Source organism: Poecilia reticulata, chromosome 6 (genome assembly GCF_904066995.2).
Source record: "Poecilia reticulata chromosome 6, P_reticulata-male-v2, whole genome shotgun sequence".
Taxonomy (NCBI): domain Eukaryota; kingdom Metazoa; phylum Chordata; class Actinopteri; order Cyprinodontiformes; family Poeciliidae; genus Poecilia; species Poecilia reticulata.
Window position 1 is genome coordinate 17,299,142 of NC_088835.1, and position 17,641 is coordinate 17,316,782.

At 37.2% G+C, this 17,641-nt stretch overlaps 1 protein-coding gene across 1 annotated transcript in view; it reads left to right on the forward strand.

Moving 5' to 3' along the window:
- Nucleotides 1-4,327: 4,327 nt before the first annotated feature.
- Nucleotides 4,328-17,641, forward strand: part of pamr1b (peptidase domain containing associated with muscle regeneration 1b) — a 28,844-nt gene continuing 15,530 nt past the window's right edge. The window contains exons 1-3 of the mRNA XM_081608053.1: nucleotides 4,328-4,916; nucleotides 15,727-15,903; nucleotides 17,451-17,576. Coding sequence (XP_081464179.1) covers nucleotides 4,760-4,916; nucleotides 15,727-15,903; nucleotides 17,451-17,576 — 460 coding nt within the window. The 5' untranslated portion in view covers nucleotides 4,328-4,759. The remainder of the gene's footprint in view (nucleotides 4,917-15,726; nucleotides 15,904-17,450; nucleotides 17,577-17,641) is intronic.

Here is a 17,641-nt window from a genome sequence, read left to right on the forward strand (position 1 = left end):
AATGTTTTAAACCACTAACATCTAATTTGTAAGATATTTCTCTTAGTTATTGATAGCATGCTCTGACTGAAAATTGTTATCTTGTTTTAGAATTAATTTAGTCAATGATGAATGTATTTGAAGTTGTATTATTTCTGACTATATTAGAATCAAATGAAAATGTTTTGTTTAGTATTAGGAAATTGCTTAGGTTTATTGTGAATGATTGTCTTAATTTTTATTTGAATATTATATTAGGTTAGAAACAGGAATTGTACACCATTATTTTCTGTTGATGTTATGTATTGCTTTTTGGTTTTATATCAGGACTAAACCTTGAAGGTGCTGAGGGCAGAAGAACAAAATGGGTTTCTGGAGATAACTTTTCATTGAATTAAAATACAGAATTAAAGGTTTGTTAAACCTTTAATTCTTTACCTGTGAGCTACCTGTGAGGCTCCTTCATCTGTTTCTCCTTGCCCAGATGGCTGTAGAGCCACAGGAGGCCGGATAGTGTTAAGAAAATAAATTTAAAATAAGTTAGTTTTAAAATTTAACATGACTTGATTGAAATAGCCTAATTATAGTTTTAAAATTTATAACTTATTCTGGCCTATTGACCTTTATTTTACTTGTAGTTAAAGCAGATGGTTTGTCAAGATCTCTGATCTGTCCTTTGTCTGGGAAACAATCAGTAGGAAGTTCCAGCTTTTCACACTGATCTGTGAAAGCCATAAACCAGCAGGAATTCGGAGAGTCTGCTACCACCTTATTGAGATCTTGTGAACAAATTGCAGAGAGTTTCTAACTTTAAAAAGGGTCAGAGACAGGTCCTGGTTGGATAAGCAGAGATACGCCTTATTTGAATATATTAAAGAGGAAAACACGCCTACAGGTATAAAAGTTAGTGCACAAGGGAAATAATTTAGAAAAATCTGATTTTAGTTTCCTGTTCTATCTTATACTTTCTTCTGATTGGATTACAATTCTGTAATTCTGTGACGTCAACACGCATTGTTGTGTTTCTGTGCTCACACGCGGTCACGTGAGAGAACCCGGGACCATAGGAAGAAGCAGAGCCAGATTCTTTCCTAAATTTAATCAGATAAATAACTCTTCCTTAACAAAAGTGAGCTATTATTGTTACAGGTTAATTTTCTAAACTACAGAAAAGTAATTGTTAGGGAAGCTAGGGAAGAAAAATTTAATTGATGTTGATATCCAATATTAACTCTGCTGTTACGTTAGATTTACCAGTTTTATATTTTATCTTATTTTTTTTAAAAATCTGATTACTCGGTTAATTGTAAGAATAATCGATAGATTACTCGACTACTAAAATATTTGTTTACAACAGCCCTAGTACAATTGAAAGCAAGTTGGACTATGGGAAGCACCAAAAGCGAAACAAGAAACTGCTCCATTCTCATTTTCTATGAGACATGGTTAAACTCATCTGTCCCTGATCATGCCATCAGTCTGGAGGAAATGTGGATATAATAACTTATCTAACCTGATGAAAACCTCACCGAGATCTACAATGTCTTTTTCAAGAAGGACCGGGCAAGACACTGTTTATTAGCATTTACATTCACAAAAATGCTCATGTCTCCCTGTCTGGCGATCCGGTGTGTGAGTTTTGGTTTGAGAGTTGCCAGAAGAATGCCAGTTTTCTGATCGTATTGTGTCAAGTGAAAAACTGGGCTTTTTTTTTTTTTTTTTGACTGTGCAGATTTTGAGAACTTTGTCCAGCATTTAATGGGCCTCAGTGAGTAAATTAAATGTTCCATTTCACGACAAAAGAGTAGGTGAAAGACCATACAATTTTTAATTTTTTTTTAACTACGGTAACCAGAGCCAGATGGAGTAAATCAATATTGTACTTCTTTTTTGTTAGATCCGTCACAGAAAGTTGTGATCTGTGCAAAATTAAAAAAACACAGGTTATATTGATTTGAAAATATTGCAAGCTAAACCCTTTTCTTAAAACATTTACAAAATATGATTTTCCATTTATGATGCAACATAGTAAATATGTAGTGAGAACTTGTATTATTTTTTACTTTTAGGGATTAGCAAAACCAACTTAACTTGAAGATGAAGTTGACTGACGATGAATATAAATAAGCTGTAGGGTTTTTTTTTCAGTCTTGATTGCTTGCAAGATGCCTCTTCATATTTTGCTCTAGTGTCTGGGACATCCGCTAAAGTAGTTTGAGAGCAAAACCCACTTGTCACTTGTCACATTTAGTTTATAGCAAAGTGAAAAACATCACAAAATATTTTTTACTTTGCAGCATTTGCATTGCTGTTGTGCAAAACTTTGAATTTAGTTCAGCCAAGAGTAACTGCACAGAAGAAGCAATGAAGCAGTATGTGCCCTGCATATGACTGAACATCACACATAAATATAACACAACAATAACAACGGATTGGTTAGTATTCTGTCCTCAAATGCCACAATGTGCCTGTTCAGGCTTCCAAAAGTGACTCAATAAGAGATTTAAATGTGCAATTGTGTCATGTGACAGAGATCTTGTCACAATTAAATCATTACCCTTTTATTGAGTAAAATCAAAATGTCATACAATAACTTTGCACGACGAGTTTGCTTTCCAAAAGAAAGAAAGAAAAAAACATAAAAGCAGGACCTTCTGATCATTTCTCTTTGACAAGTCTGTCATGCAAAACCTCAACATCTGCTGCTGTTTCACCCAACAGTCTGTGTTTTTCTGATGAGGGAATCTGTAGTTGCAGTGGTATTTAATATCATTGCAAATTCCTTTTCAACCCACATTGTGCTGTCAGTGCTGAGATGTTTTTCTGAAACTTGCGTAGCTTACGTACAATACCCATTAAAAGACCTAAGCTTTGTAAGTCTGCCGTCCCGCATGAAAACCGTTCTCCTTCAGGGTATTCTAAGACTTAATTATGTGTGAGCAGGAGAATTACATCATTGTGAGAGTGTTAGGGTGACTAATGGTCCAGACAGATTTTAAGTGCAGTCAACAGCCGTTATTACAGTACATAACTCTCTTACCATTTTTAGTTTAATGAAATCCAGATCACTGTTGCTCTGTTGTGCGTATGATTTCCTTGTGCGAGGAAATGATAGAGGGAGCCCAAAAATTAATAAAGCAGAATCCAAGCTATGATATTTGTAAATTTTGTACAGCATTACTTTGTGCCAAATAATAATAAAATAATAATTTTAAAGTGGAAGAAAAAACTTAGTTGCCAGCTTTAAAAAAAAAAAGTGAATCTAAAGGTGTAGGATGCATTTGTATTCAGCCATTTTCACTGTGATACCCCTAAACTAAATCAACTGAATGACAACCAGATGCCTTGAGCTCTCAAACAATATGTAAATATCATCTATTTTTGATATATTCCTAGTATTAATACAGCTGTTCTGAGCAGGCCTCAGAGACTTGTAGGACATATGTAGATAGATGGCATCATAAAGCGCAAGCTCCATGCCAGACAGGTTAAGGATAAAGTTGTGGAGAAGTTTATGACAGGGTTAGGCTATAAAGGTATATCCCAAGGTTTGGGGATCTCATAGAGCACTGTTTGATTCATCATCCGAAAATGTAGGTAAAATGTAAGACAAAAAAAATAATAATAATAATATAATACACATTACCCTGAACACACCATCCCGGCTTTTTCTTGAGCAGGAACATTGGTCAGAGTAGACAGGAAGATTGATGGAGCCGGATACAAAGAAGTCCTGGAAGAAAACCTGCTGGAGACTGGAGCAGAGGTTCACCTGAGAGAATGAGGACAGCAGCTCCAAGCATACAGCCAGAGAAAAAATACTGTAGTTTCAATCAGAGCTGGTCTAAATGTAGCCAACTTATAGTCACTGGTAAAACTTGAAAACTGATAGATGGCCTGTATCCAATTTTATTTTTGTGGCACAACTCCAAGCTACTTTCGTTGCTCTACCACATATCATAATATTAGCAAGCTGAGTTTACTGACTATTTTAAGTAACTTGCATTGTACACACGTTCTACATGTTGTTGCCAATTTAAAGCTGAAGTCAGCAGTAAGAAGCCTTAAAACCTTTTCACAGCTTGTTTTTCCTCAACTGGGGTTTTACAGAGTTTCCATTCTGTATCAGTCTGCTTTAACTCAAGTGTTTAATCACGAGAAATTGGAGGAGTGGCTCTTAAACACAGTGGGCGTGCTATTGACTTAATCTCAAATTAATTACTTGTCTTCATTTTATTGTAAAAAGCTTATTGCTCTCTGAGACCAAACACAGCTGGGGCGTTTTTTTTTTTTTTTTTGCTTGTGTGAACTTGATAACACTGACCTCAGGATTTTATTTTTTTTATTCATGAACACACATCCAGTGACAGAGACATAAATTCTGTCACCGCATAATTGACACGATCGTGGCAAAGAGAGCGTGGAACGCTGAGCGCGCGCGTGTGTGTATGAGATCATTATGAGTTACAAGCATAAAATACTGGCGCTTGCTTTCATTCATCAGCCGTGATGTTGGTGTTTAAGTGAGGCAAGGGGGAGTTTTTCCTATTTCTTTTTTTTTCTTTTTTTTTTTAGGGAGACCACTGCCAGTGGAACTCCTTTGCAAGGCTGGGCTGTAACTTGAACCCTAGGAGCTGTAAGAGAGGGAGAAGCTGAGGGAGAAAGACACTGGGCAAGAAAGAGGGAAATAAAAGGGAGGGGGAGGGAAGGAAGGAATGAAAGGCAAAGAGAGAGTAATGTCAGCTGAGTTCAGAAAGTAAACAGAGGCACAGACTGCAGCATGCTGTCTGCGGGACAGGAACAACAGCTGGGGCAAACCCACGGCAGCATTCGGACAATCCGACTGACCAACACCTTTATGTCCAGAAGAGAGGGCTGGCTCCTCTCTGTCTCCCTTATTTTCATCTCTTTGCCCGTGGGGACAGCATGGCCTTACGGTAAGAGCTACGCTATGATTTACCTTCACTGCACTTGTTTTTCTCCCTCTTCCAATCTCACGAGTTTACTTGTCTTTTTTCTCAATACCCCAGCATCTGCGCTCTTGCCTTTCCCTCTCCTCTTGTCAGTCCAAGCAGTCTGTGACAGAAGGATGTGGGGGATGTGAAGTCTATTTTATTGCTGTTTTAGTGAATAAAAATACAAGTCAGTGCAAGTCCTTGCCTTACAGCCCTTATCATGAAACGACATTAATGCCTGTGAAGTCTAGTAGAAGATAATGACTCTGCGATGTTCAGCTTTTCAGCTGTTTTTGAGAGAATGAGTGGAAATGTTTTTGTTTTGGAAGAATCGCCAACAAAGCAAAAGTGGGATGCCGTCATACATTCCTCGAGGTGAATTTAGGCACTGGGAGTCCAAATAAGCTTGTTGAATCTTGGCACATGTTCCCCATTGTCTCAGATTCCCCTCTTTAAATGCTCAAGCGTGCCGTGAGCAGGATTGTCTCTCCCTGCTTACCATGACCACTTGAACCACTGGAAGACATGACTCACATTTGAGTCAGTAACTCTTTTCTAATCTGTATACCATGAACTGTGCCTAAGACTCCGGGCTGAACCTCTGCCTTTTGGTCTGATTCCTCTTTAGGATGCTTCAGGCTCATTAAAAACCCATATGTACAATTAACAAGTAATACTGGTGAGTTTGACATACGGCTGGAAAGAAACAGTTTCCTTTGCCAGATACGTATGTTGTTGTCAGCTGAGTCACTTACTGCATGTCTTGTTTCATAATCAGCTGATGATAGAACTTTTATTGCACAACATGAAGAAGGTTTCCTCTTAAAAGGAGAGAGAAAAAAATCCTGTCTTTGGGGGCTGTTTACATGATTGTTTCTCCTTGCATTTATGGCAGTTTGGTCATGTTTTGGTGTCCCTCTTTGGCTTTTTGATGTGCTTAAGACTTTCTGTTTGGTATTCCCTGTTCTCTCTCCCTTGTTGTTCTGACAAGCAGTGGTGTGTTTAGTTAAAGCCCACACAGAAATCCTTTTTTTGTGTTTCTGGGCAGCGCACACCAGAGAAGCAAATATTCATGCTCGCAAATGTAAAAAAACATATCTTAAACCAGATATTTACAGACACTGCACAAAAAGAAATATGTTTGTTTACTTATAAACTTCTGTGTACACACAGAGAAAAAAAAAACCTTTTTAGCTCTGTCCATGCCTTTTCTACGGACCTGAGATCAGAGTTGTGCTCTTTTGCCAAGAGTAATGTTGGTAAAAAAATAAAAAATAAATAAAATATATATATATATATATATATATATATATATATATATATATATATATATATATATATAAACAAAAAAACAAAACCTTAAATTTTACGTTCATATGGTGACAAAACATGTATCCAAACATTAAGGTCTTCGTCTTAGAGTGCATTTACAAACTGTAATTGGGCTTTTTTATGCTACTGCTAATGCAATGGCCTTTTCCTCCCTGTCTGGCCTTTCAGCACTTACTGTTTCCGTCCTGCACCGCATAATATCAGGACATTCACATGGTGTTAATACCAGCATTTAATTCTATTGATAAGATTTCTACTATGCTGTCACAAAAACACAATGTGTCAGCTGTTGGATTAAAGTACATCCAAGTATGTGTCTCCATCGAACTCAGTTATTGTAGATTACCTTATCTGGGGTTTTTGAAGTCATTACTTTGTTTTCTGGGCATTCCCACATTGTTTACATTTTTAAATTTCAGAATTTTTAGAAAGTAAAAAAAAAATCCTTTGTTTTCCTGGTGTTAATAATCCCTACTGACCTAAAATAGAAAACATTTAATCTGTTAAAATATCAAGAAAAAAGGCTGGTCTGTCTTTCTATATTTGTTCTAATTTACTCAAACTTTGTTTTCAGTTGCATTCTTAAACAGAGACAGAGTAAATGAAGAAGTGTAGCTGCATGATCTAAAACAACAAGGCAACTTATTTTAACAAAGTCGAGTTTCATATCAGCCTTATAACCTAACGCTTAAAACCAGACACTTTAACTTATAAGCATTCCATCGCACCGTTTACCCACGGAGTCGAATAAGGTGGACAGACATTTAATTCTGTTGGTGGTTTCCAGTCTGAGGAACCTACTCAAATCAACATACATGGACCGGCCAATCAAATCGTTGCTCTCGGGTATCTTCAGACACACAGTGACCACAGTGCTGCCCTGGGATTTCCCCCTTTTGGATGATAACTAAATCACTCTGACCTCAACATACCAGACAGCTGTTGTGGCAGTAAGAAAAATTGTATGCTCCTTTACAACGCAAACCTACACTGTACTTCCTCTCACAGCTGCTGTAAAAAAGTTATTTTTCCAAAATACATCAGTGTGAAATAAGATTTATTTTGTCAGGGAGGAAAGTATTTACTTAGTTGCATATAAATACTGCCAGCTGTCATTTATAGCAGGAAAATTCCTCCAAAGCAAATTGCGACTTAACTATAGCAAAGCTAAAATATAACTGAACTTCTTGTTTTGCTGGGCAAGAAGTTCAGTTATAACTAACATCAGATGAATTGATGTTAGTAAGTTGTTTGAAACTTCAAGAAGTTAAGATTTATTTTTTTTTTTGCTTGTACTGTGAAACAGTAAATCTTGTGTGAAAGCCAACATGTATGGTTGAGCTCAAAGGCTATGGATAAATTCAAAAACGTTATCATGCATCAGTCTAAGTTTAACAGAGTAATCTAAAATGCATTCATTGTGCTATGACACTAGCAGTGTCATAGCACAATGGCACTGCTATGTCATTGTGTTTGTAAATTCAAATGTATAGAGATGAAAACTACCACAGGTAGAAACAGTGCCCACTAGTTATGTAATTTAAAATAATTGCTCATGCCCTCTTTGTGGTTAAGACCTTAATCAAATCAGTTCCATAACATTTCTGACTAAGGAGGAATAGGGTCTCTTCATTAAATTCTATGCATTGTAGATTGTCCTGTGTAAAATTTGTATGTGCATTTCCTTCTGGTCTACGTCATTATAACTGACTAAATGTTAAGGGTAATTGCCCTTCTGGTGAACCGTGATCTCAGCCTCTATTGCTGCTTCTAGCAAGTTTTCTTCAAGGACTTTCTTGTCCTTGATGAAGAAGATCATACCCACAGCATGATTTACCACTAATGGTGTGGTATTGAGCTAGTTTTTGCCCACAACTGACAGCAGTTATTTATGTGCTCCATACTTTGGAGGGCAACATTAGTTTTCACTTCAAGAGTTGTCTTCCTTGCCCAATCCCAAACCGTTCACATTTCAAAGTTTTTGGATGTCAATTTGGAGTCCAGTTTGGCTCTAAACACAACACCTGGATGCAAGTCTAAACTGGAGAAAGAGAAGATTCTCCTGGGAAATTATATGTCAGGAAAACAGGCCCTACATTTGGGTTTTAAACTTATCTCACTTTCAAAAGAGGTGCTGTGTAGAAAATAGATTTGCTTCACTCATTTAGTGCAGATGTGGGACCCATAACTCAGTCATGAGGTCAAGTTCATCATCTGTAACACATTTGAAATGTTTTGTATAATCATAGGTTTATATTTAAGCGCATCCTAAAATACAAAACGACCACTGACTTCAAAGTGTTTTTTGGCAGTGGTTCAGAAGGTCAAAGGACCAATACCGCAACGAGTCCGAGCAGATGTTCACAAGAGTCATGGGAATCTTTACCTGTGCAATCTGGATCAGTGCTGATGGCTGTAACAACGACAGCTGCCTCAACTCTAAAGACGTTTCAAGATCGCATGGGACAAAACAGAATTTGATTTCAGTCTTCATTTCCTGTCCATTATGATTCACTAGAACTCTTCGTAAACGTCTTTGTGCAATCCATATTTTTGTCCATGCTAGCAACCTACTTTAGCAGGGACAATAATATTCTTAGACAGAAGATGGTACCAAAGACACAGCAGATAAAGAAAACAATGAGTTGGATGATGAGCATAAGACGAAGAAGAAGCTAAAGAGACAATGGCAATTGGCCTGCATTTGCTTTGCCTCCATAGCATTTTGCCCTTCTATACACACACTCATGGTAAGCTTCACTGTAGCCACAGCTGCACTGGGAAGACCAACATCTAATCAGTGCCACCAAGTTGTTTGCCTACCAAGTTGGGTGAAGTGTCTTCCCCAAGGCCACTGAGACTGACTTCAGCAGGGATTTGAACCAGCAACCCACCAGTTACAGGACAAGTCCCTGCACTCTGAGGTCACAGGAGAAAGTTCACAATGACTCTTTTCTTAATGGACTACACTGTGGGGTCATCTTGCAAGTATACATAAATGGCATTAAAGTCACTTTTTTACAGTTCTTTCTTCCTTTCACATTGTGTGTTGACACCGAGAAACCTTAGGTATTATCACCTCCAAGAGGATGTGGTGGAAACTGTATTTTTCCGAGTGTAATGCGGCTGTTCAGTTTAGCTAAAAATAGTATGGAAAAAGGGACAGGCTTGTATGCAAGGCTCAAGGAGCTCAAGTTCACATATGCAGAGCAGGGCTATGTCAAGACAGGCTTGGTCAAGTTTAATTTGTTGCTCACTAGTAACCTGAAAACTGATATTTATTGAGAATTATTTGCATGATAAATATTTACTCCCATAACAATCAAAATACAACATTTTCATGTTACATCTAGTACAGTCTAGCTTTTAAAAAAAATATTTGAAATTTAATATTTAGAGATCTTAGAATCTTAATTTATCTGGTGATGTGGCTTACATCTTTGTGACAAGTCAAACAGTTTTCAGGGCCCCCTGCTGGCCTGGAGGTCCTAACCGGAGTACTGTGTACATTATACTTTGGCCAGCTTTGCCAAAATCCCAGTTTTTTATGCTTTTAACTAGATGTCAAAAACCTTCTTTTAGATGGACTTGTGCCACGCATGCTTAACAGTCCATTTAGAAGCTCTGTGTCTGGAATGGAACAAGCAGATACGTCTTACATAAGAGGAGATGAACATCCCCCACAAAAATGTGCACACTTAGAAAGAAAACATACTGTGTAAAAAAGAAAACTGTCCTGATCTTTAATAGTGTTTCATTCCTCAGTGGTTACATCTTGTTTCACTCACCTACAATCATATTACAACACATAACATCAGATGGAGAGATTTTTATTTATTTTTTATAAAAAGCTATTTCTTTATAGTTAGGGTATCTCTCTCTGCTGACTGCCAACACTTTTAGTTTGTCTTTAAATTCATGTTAGCTGGGGGCAAATTGTAAAACCACAGTTTTTGAGTTAAATTATGGGGTGCTGTGCAAGTCAAAAATAATTTGTTCATACTTTTTTTTTTTTTTTTTACAGTGACTGAAATCATTTTAAATGCTTTTGAGAAGTGAACCTAAAAAAACATCAGTGAAGTAGCAGTAGAAGTGTAGTAGGTGTTTGCAGGTGAACAGCTGTGCACAAATGATTTCACACCTGCTTTAACCTTTCAAAACTTCCATAAAAAGGCATTTTACCAGTTCAGTCAGCAACAACCTGCAGGTGTTCAATTGAGTGAACAACCGCAATATTTTTACAGGGGGTAATCTTAATGATTAGAGGGACACATTTTAACAGTAAGAAAGAATGTTTTACTCCCTGCAAATGCGCATCAAAGAAAAAGCAGAGGGAGTTCAAGAAAATAAAGATGCATTCCAGCATGTATCCAACTCTGGGGAGAACTTTCATAATCGTGCTTTGGAGCAAAACATTGCAGCCTTAACAGCAAAACTGGATTTCAGAAAAAAAAATGAATACAGTCCAGAATTTATAAACGCTGAAGAAACTATTTTCTGAATTAATGTAATACTTTGAGGAAAGCAAAAGGAATAATGGAAACTGGAAAGGCATTTCTTTAGGAATTAATATTAATTGTTCTGTTGCATTTCACTACAAACTTGGGGTCTTCTTTTACAATCTCTACACCAACAAAAACATGCATCGGTGGTCTGTGTAATCCTAATACCAGACCTTCTCGTAACGTCCTTTGACTCTGTCATATTTATGTCCATTAAATCAGATTTCATGGCCCCTCCAGACCATGTTCTGCAGTCCAGAGGCACATAACCTACATAATGGGGGGAGGTGGTGATGTCAGCACTTCCTAAATCACAATGCAGTAGGCATCACTTCTCTTCAAACACTGTTTAAAAAAACGCTTCACAAGGTAACAGTGAGGACAAGCTAAAGAAAAGCACATTTACTGAGAGTTTTGGTCTGACGCTGACTGCTTAATTGCCTAATTCCTTATTTGCTAGGATAATGTTGAAACCAAAACAAAAACAGTTTTCAGCTTGATTGATACAATTAAATTAATGCTAAATGTTTTGTTTTTAAGTTCAGTAATTCTGTACAATGTCCCTTTTTTTAAGTGACACAGTGTTGGTGGTAAGTGAGAGAAGACTGCAATTAGAATCCATATTTCTTTGAGGTAGATGGGGGATTATAAATATTGTATCACCAAAACTCATCATGGTTTGAAGCCAAACTGTCTGTGATGAATTATCCACCGATGCAGTTTGTAGAAAAGTAGAAAAATAACTGTTCTACTTTACTCTCTGAGAAAATAAGACTTCTCCGAGTCTTATTTTGAGTTTTTGTCTCTGTTTTTGTTTAAGGTTTATAACAAGGGGGTGGATTCAGACACCACAGCTACCTTGTAAACAACAGAAGAAGACAATAGTTTGGCCTGAGAAAGCCTGAATAATCTACAACATTGCAACATGGATGTTGAGAATTTCACTTTTGCTTTATTCCCACATATTTCTTTGCCGTTGTAGGAATAAAACACCAGGCCATTTTTGGAATTTTGGAATGGAGTTATTTTGTCTGCAAAACATCTTCCATATTTTTTTTTCCTATTTCCACTTCATGTACAAAGCATAATTTAAGAGGATTGTAAAGAAACTGTATGGCAAACTTAACTAACAGAATAAAAGTCAAAATCCTAATTTGGATAGTAATTGAGGAAAGCTAGCAGAATGGCAGGTATGTAACAAGCTTTCTTGTTCATTCTGTGCTTAAAGGGGCAGCAAAAATGTTTTGAAGTGCAATTCTTTGAAGCTATAATCAGTAACAGACCCAACACTTGATGTATAATGATGTATTGCTATGAGTTTGCAGAAAATTTAAGAATTTCAAACAAAGGAAACAGAAAATGCTTATAACCATGGAATACAACTCATTACCTCAACAGCAGTTTGTCAGTGTGCTGGGATAATAAAAAAAAAAAGAAGGAAGACCAAGAAAAGCTCAGAAACTTGTCTATAGCTGGATAAAAAGGCCTCAGTTCTGTAGTAAACCATTACACATTAAATCTTCTAGATAATAATCATCAAAATTGTTTAAAACAAATGAGCAAATAAAAAATCATCTGATCAGATAAAATCACTAAGAAACATATTCAAAACCCCTTACGTCAAAAAACTTGACACACTCAAGAACAACACAAACATATAATCCAAGTGAGTGAAGGTCATAAAGGTTATTTTTACATGAATGTGGCCTTCCTACTTTGGTAATGGAAGTCTTTAGTTAATACTGTAAATTAAGCTATTGAAATGTTCAGATATCCTCTTTGTAGAGCAACTCTGCCCTGGAACACAGGCAACCATCTTCTATATGTGGTGAGCCTGATATTATAAGGACTACACACGTTAAGAACAAAAAGCAACCAAAAACAGGTTAGGTTATTTGACTTCTGTCAATAGAAATGTAGCCCAGTTATACCGCTCTAAAGTAGGTACGGGCCCCTGAGTTCGTTAAACCCAGTAACTTATGAATAATAACTTAATACACTCGTGTTTAAAACCTATGTTGAGTTTCACTCACCTTAAAGTAACAATACTCCAGTACTTTTCTATTCTTCTCACCCAATCATGTAGCGCTGATTAAGAATAATAAACTTCACATACTATCATATAAAAAAATCAAACACACAGATTTGAACTCTTGAACATATATTAAACAATAATAGATTCACAAAATGCAAATATTTCAGTCTTTAGTTTCAACAAACCCTATATTAATAAATGTGGGCCTATGCTTCAATGTCCACCTATGCAGGCAATAATTAACTAAAATATAGTCCCAAACAAAAACCCGTTGCAGGCCTGATGTGATGAAGCGTGGACTTGCGATACCTTACTCCAAGGAAAATCTTGAACCTTCTTAGAATTTAACCTGTCCTTGGTCCCAGTCGGCAAGATGTCTTCCGCTCCTTCCCCAGTCCCTCGGTCCACAGAATTCAGGAACAGCAGGAAAGTCCAACGCAGACACAGTCCTCCAACAGTCACAGAAACTTTCAGCGTAAGCTCATCTCTCTGCACTAGACTTAACTCTTGAACGTTCCCACGACGGCAACATTAGTTGAGTCTTCTGTTTGCCGAGTTAGCTCACAGTATTCAAGTCCATTCATTGTGCTAATGAATGCTAATGCGTTAACGAGCATTACATATGACTTTTCACCTACTGTACAGTGAATTCCGGTCAGAAATTATCACAGTAGCTGCAACAAAAGTGTAGTGTCGATATCTATTAAAAGACTGTCGAGTTGAAAGTCTAAATATCTGCAAGACACTCCTTCATTAATAAGTCCGCCACGTTTTTTCAGCGCGGTTCTTCTCTTTTCTTTTAATTTTTTTTCGCTCTCTCTCTCACGTTTTTCTGTGTCTCCCCCTACTTTCCTAGCCCTTCCTCATCCTCAGCCAATCACGGACGAGCAAAGTTGCTCTATACAACTTCCTCTTTCAAACATGAGCCCTTCAAAATAAAATATGTTGAAGATTACTTTTTCTATAATACAGTTTTAACTACATTTTTCCAAATTATTTTAACTTAACCATATTACTTCAAGTACCTGTAAGTACAGCTTTTTGTTAACACTTATTTATAACAATTTTAACATATTTAAGCAAACATGTTTAATACATTCTAAATTATTACACCTTCCATGAACTTAACTCAAAACAAAATACCTTTAATTTAGACTGGGTTACAGAAATATTTATAGTTAACGTAAAAAAAAGTATATCCTTAAATTGTATTATTTCATGGATCCTGCATATACAAACCCTTCAGTAAGTCGTTTTAAATAGCTTTAGATATGCCATCTTTCTGCTTCAGGTAAGCAAACTATTAATAATAATGATGTTACACAACCCCACTTTACAAAATTGTTTTGAACTAAATAGGGAGTACATCCAGAGTTATTTTGTTTTTTTTTCTTTGGTCACTATGGTGGGGGGTCTAGTCCAAGTTCTGAACATAAACAAAGCTGTGGGGAAACAAGGCATAAAGTGTACCCTTCAAATTCCAATGTGGCGCCAAGGGGTTCTAACAAAGCATCAGCATGTGAAGAGCTGGGCGTGATGCTGGGCTTGTATAATCCTCCTTTTGCTCCATGTCTTTTCTCAGTAGTCGGCACACATCCCTTTTAAACATGCCGTCTAGTAACATGCTGTGGATGTTTGTGGCTCTAAAGTTTTGCCAGCAAAAAATCCACAAAAATGACAGAACAGAAAGTGTGAGCTTTCTTTTGTAGTCCAGAGGGGACAAAGAAAATTAAGAAGATCTGCTTTGCATTTCAAGTAAGCTTCATGACATGGGCATTTACATAAATTCCTACAAAGTCTGATTGTTATGAAGCTGTACGCTTAGTTGATGTCATGACTGATTGTCCTTCTATGTGTGTGCTTTCTGAGGTTGATGCCATATCCAGCTAAAAGAAAACGCACAATGACCTTGGCTTTGAACAGGAAAGGATATACAGTCAAGAACTCTAACTGCACTGTGAAACCCAGTAGCTGTCCTCAGAAAACCTGTAGGGAAATCACTTCAATATCATTACAGGATTTACTGTCGGCAATATGTCCGTGCATGTTTATGGACAAAATACTTGAGTGGGCCAGAGTTCTGTGGAGCTGAACCGAGACGCAATTTATGATATCATTACTGTGGAAGCAATAGGGTGGATTCACAACATTCCAAGGCATCTGTGTTTCTCTCCAGCTGATCACGATCCTTTGAGAGATTTATCACTATTTGTTGCCTTGGTACGTCCACTTCTTTGCTTGGATCTGTGGAGCCGAAACTTCACATTGAGGAAAAAAACAGAACTAGCATGTTGTTGTGTTTTTTTTTTTTTTTTTTTTTTTTTTTTGCAAATCCATGGCTAAGAGCAAAAAAGTCATTATGTTTGTGGGACTAGAGGGACGTACAATATGTTGCCCTGTTACTGTGCCAAGTTTGAAGCGCAGCCTCTGCTCATCTGCCACAAGAGCATTTCACTGGTCTGTTTAAGCTTTTAAATACACTTTTACATAAAATGGAAACTCAGACTCAAACGTCTTTGACTGATTTCAGAGCTAATCAAACATAACATTTATTTGGTTAAGAATTTACAAACACGGACCGTCTTTGTACTTGCGTTCATGCAGAGTAATCATTTGAATCTGTTTTCCACTGTGTTTACTTTTCCATTCTTTTTGATGAAGTAACACACAGAGGGGGTAAGCTGCAGAGGGCTCTTTTATTCGCCTATAAAGGCACTTTAAAATAAAAGTGAAATTAAGGGGCAGAGAAGCCCAGCAGCAGAGACAAACACCAAAAATCACAAATTAATCCATATCTCACAACGAACCACTTTTTCACATAAGTAATCATGTCATTTGGCATGTATTCTCCATGTCTGGTTAACCTTAATCTTTTTTTTCTTTCCTACATGCATTTCTAATCTGTATGCATCACGCTGTTCAGATTACAGGTACTTGTACAACCACTGCCCAGGTCAAGAGTGGAGCGTTATGTGCAGAGGCTGCTGTGAGTACGACGTTATCCGCTGCAAGTGTCCCCTCCAGGGAACTCAGGTTGGCTATGCTGTGCCCTGCTGCCGCAATGCAATCAACGAGTGTGACCCCTGTATCATCCATCCAGGTAATGCAGACACATATGGACACAACCCTTAGTTTAATATTAGCTTTATAGATGTTGCGGTCTGTTGCACAAGCTGATTCAGAGACTGAATTATTGTTGAATTTGTTTATTTTTCTCCTCATTTCCAATCCCACGAACCAGTTTTCATTTGCTTTGGTTCCAATTTCCCTAAAACTACATGTATAGAAGGACTTTCCCTTTAATGCACACGTGTGACAACAGTGACATCTTGTTCACTTCCACTGCTGCCATTGCTAAAACTACACTTCAAAAACAGCGCAGAAAGTCAACGTCATCGTTCAGAACCTTTGTTCACTGATTGGTCCCGGTAGAAAAAGAAATTAAAAATAAGGTGTCCGGAGCTCCCGATGGGAGAATGTTGTTCTTTTATTTTTTTTTATTTTGTGTTAGCTTGCAAAGGTTTTGGATTTTCATGCAATAATATACTGGTGAGCTCATGCAGCATCTTGAATGCTACAAGGTTTTGTAAGATTTGTCCATGTTTGTTAATATTTTGTTAGTGATACTTTTCTAGTTTTACATCTTTTTCTTTGGGATACAAATGTATGTGCAAAATATAAAAGCGAAACAGGTAAAACGAATCACACGAAAACATGTAAAACTTTTGACCAACATGCATAGATTATTTAACTGCCACTGATTACTTAATAAGTAGCTAATTAAAGTGGATTTTTTTCTTTTATTGTATTTTCTGTGTTTTTCTTTATCAGTCTAGTTGTTTCAGTATGGTCAATAATGTCTTCCAATAGCATAAAAACAGCAGTTAAATTTTTTTATTTCGTTTCCACATTTAACATTAATGAACAAAATCATGGTGGCCCGCTAGTGGAATGACGTAGCGCCCCAACCAGCAGGCTAAGCTAGTTTTCTGGGGGAATCCCTCCATGTGTATATTTGCAAACTGAGGCCTTTAAACATGAATGGGAGTTTTAGAAGTTTTTGTTTTCTACATGCCTATTGCCTGTGGAACAATGTCATCTTTTTTTCACAGCATGAATTTGCTCATTATCTCTTTCATGAGGAAAAAGCAGCTGTTCCAAATTAAAATACCTGCATAGCAGTTTTACACACAAAAAAAGAGCGTTTCAACGCCATAATCATAAATTTTCATTGGTAAATGGCCAGCTCCATTGTTGTTAAAATTCATACCACTCCTCAAGTTGTACGTGGCTTTTCACATTTTATGAACAGGCTGGCCTCCTAAGTGAAAATCCATCCATAAAGGAAACCATTTCTAAATTTTCTTTTTCAAGAACCAGCAGCATGTGTTTGGGTTTTTGCTTCAGTGACAGCTGAGCCTAATGGGTTTAACAGCGTTGAAGCAAAAGAAACATTTACAGGGTTTGGTGGAGTACAGCTACCTTGCTCCTCTCATAAAAAGTTCCATTTTCCTGTATAAACACACACACACACATACACGCATACACACACACACACACACGCAAACTAACAGGAGCTTCCTTAAAAACTGTACGGCGCACACCCTCGTAACTGAAATGTTGCTTCCTGTTCCACATCTGTTGCAGGATGCAGCATTTTTGAGAACTGTAAGCGCTGTAACAACGGAACGTGGGGGCCCCAAGATAACTTCTTTATTAATGGAAAATACTGCGCTGAGTGTCGCCCCGGCTGGTCTGGAGGAGATTGCATGAGTAAGCTTTCTTAATTTTTTCTGGTGGATTCTCTGTTTCTATAAGTCAAATTAAACCGAGGGTTC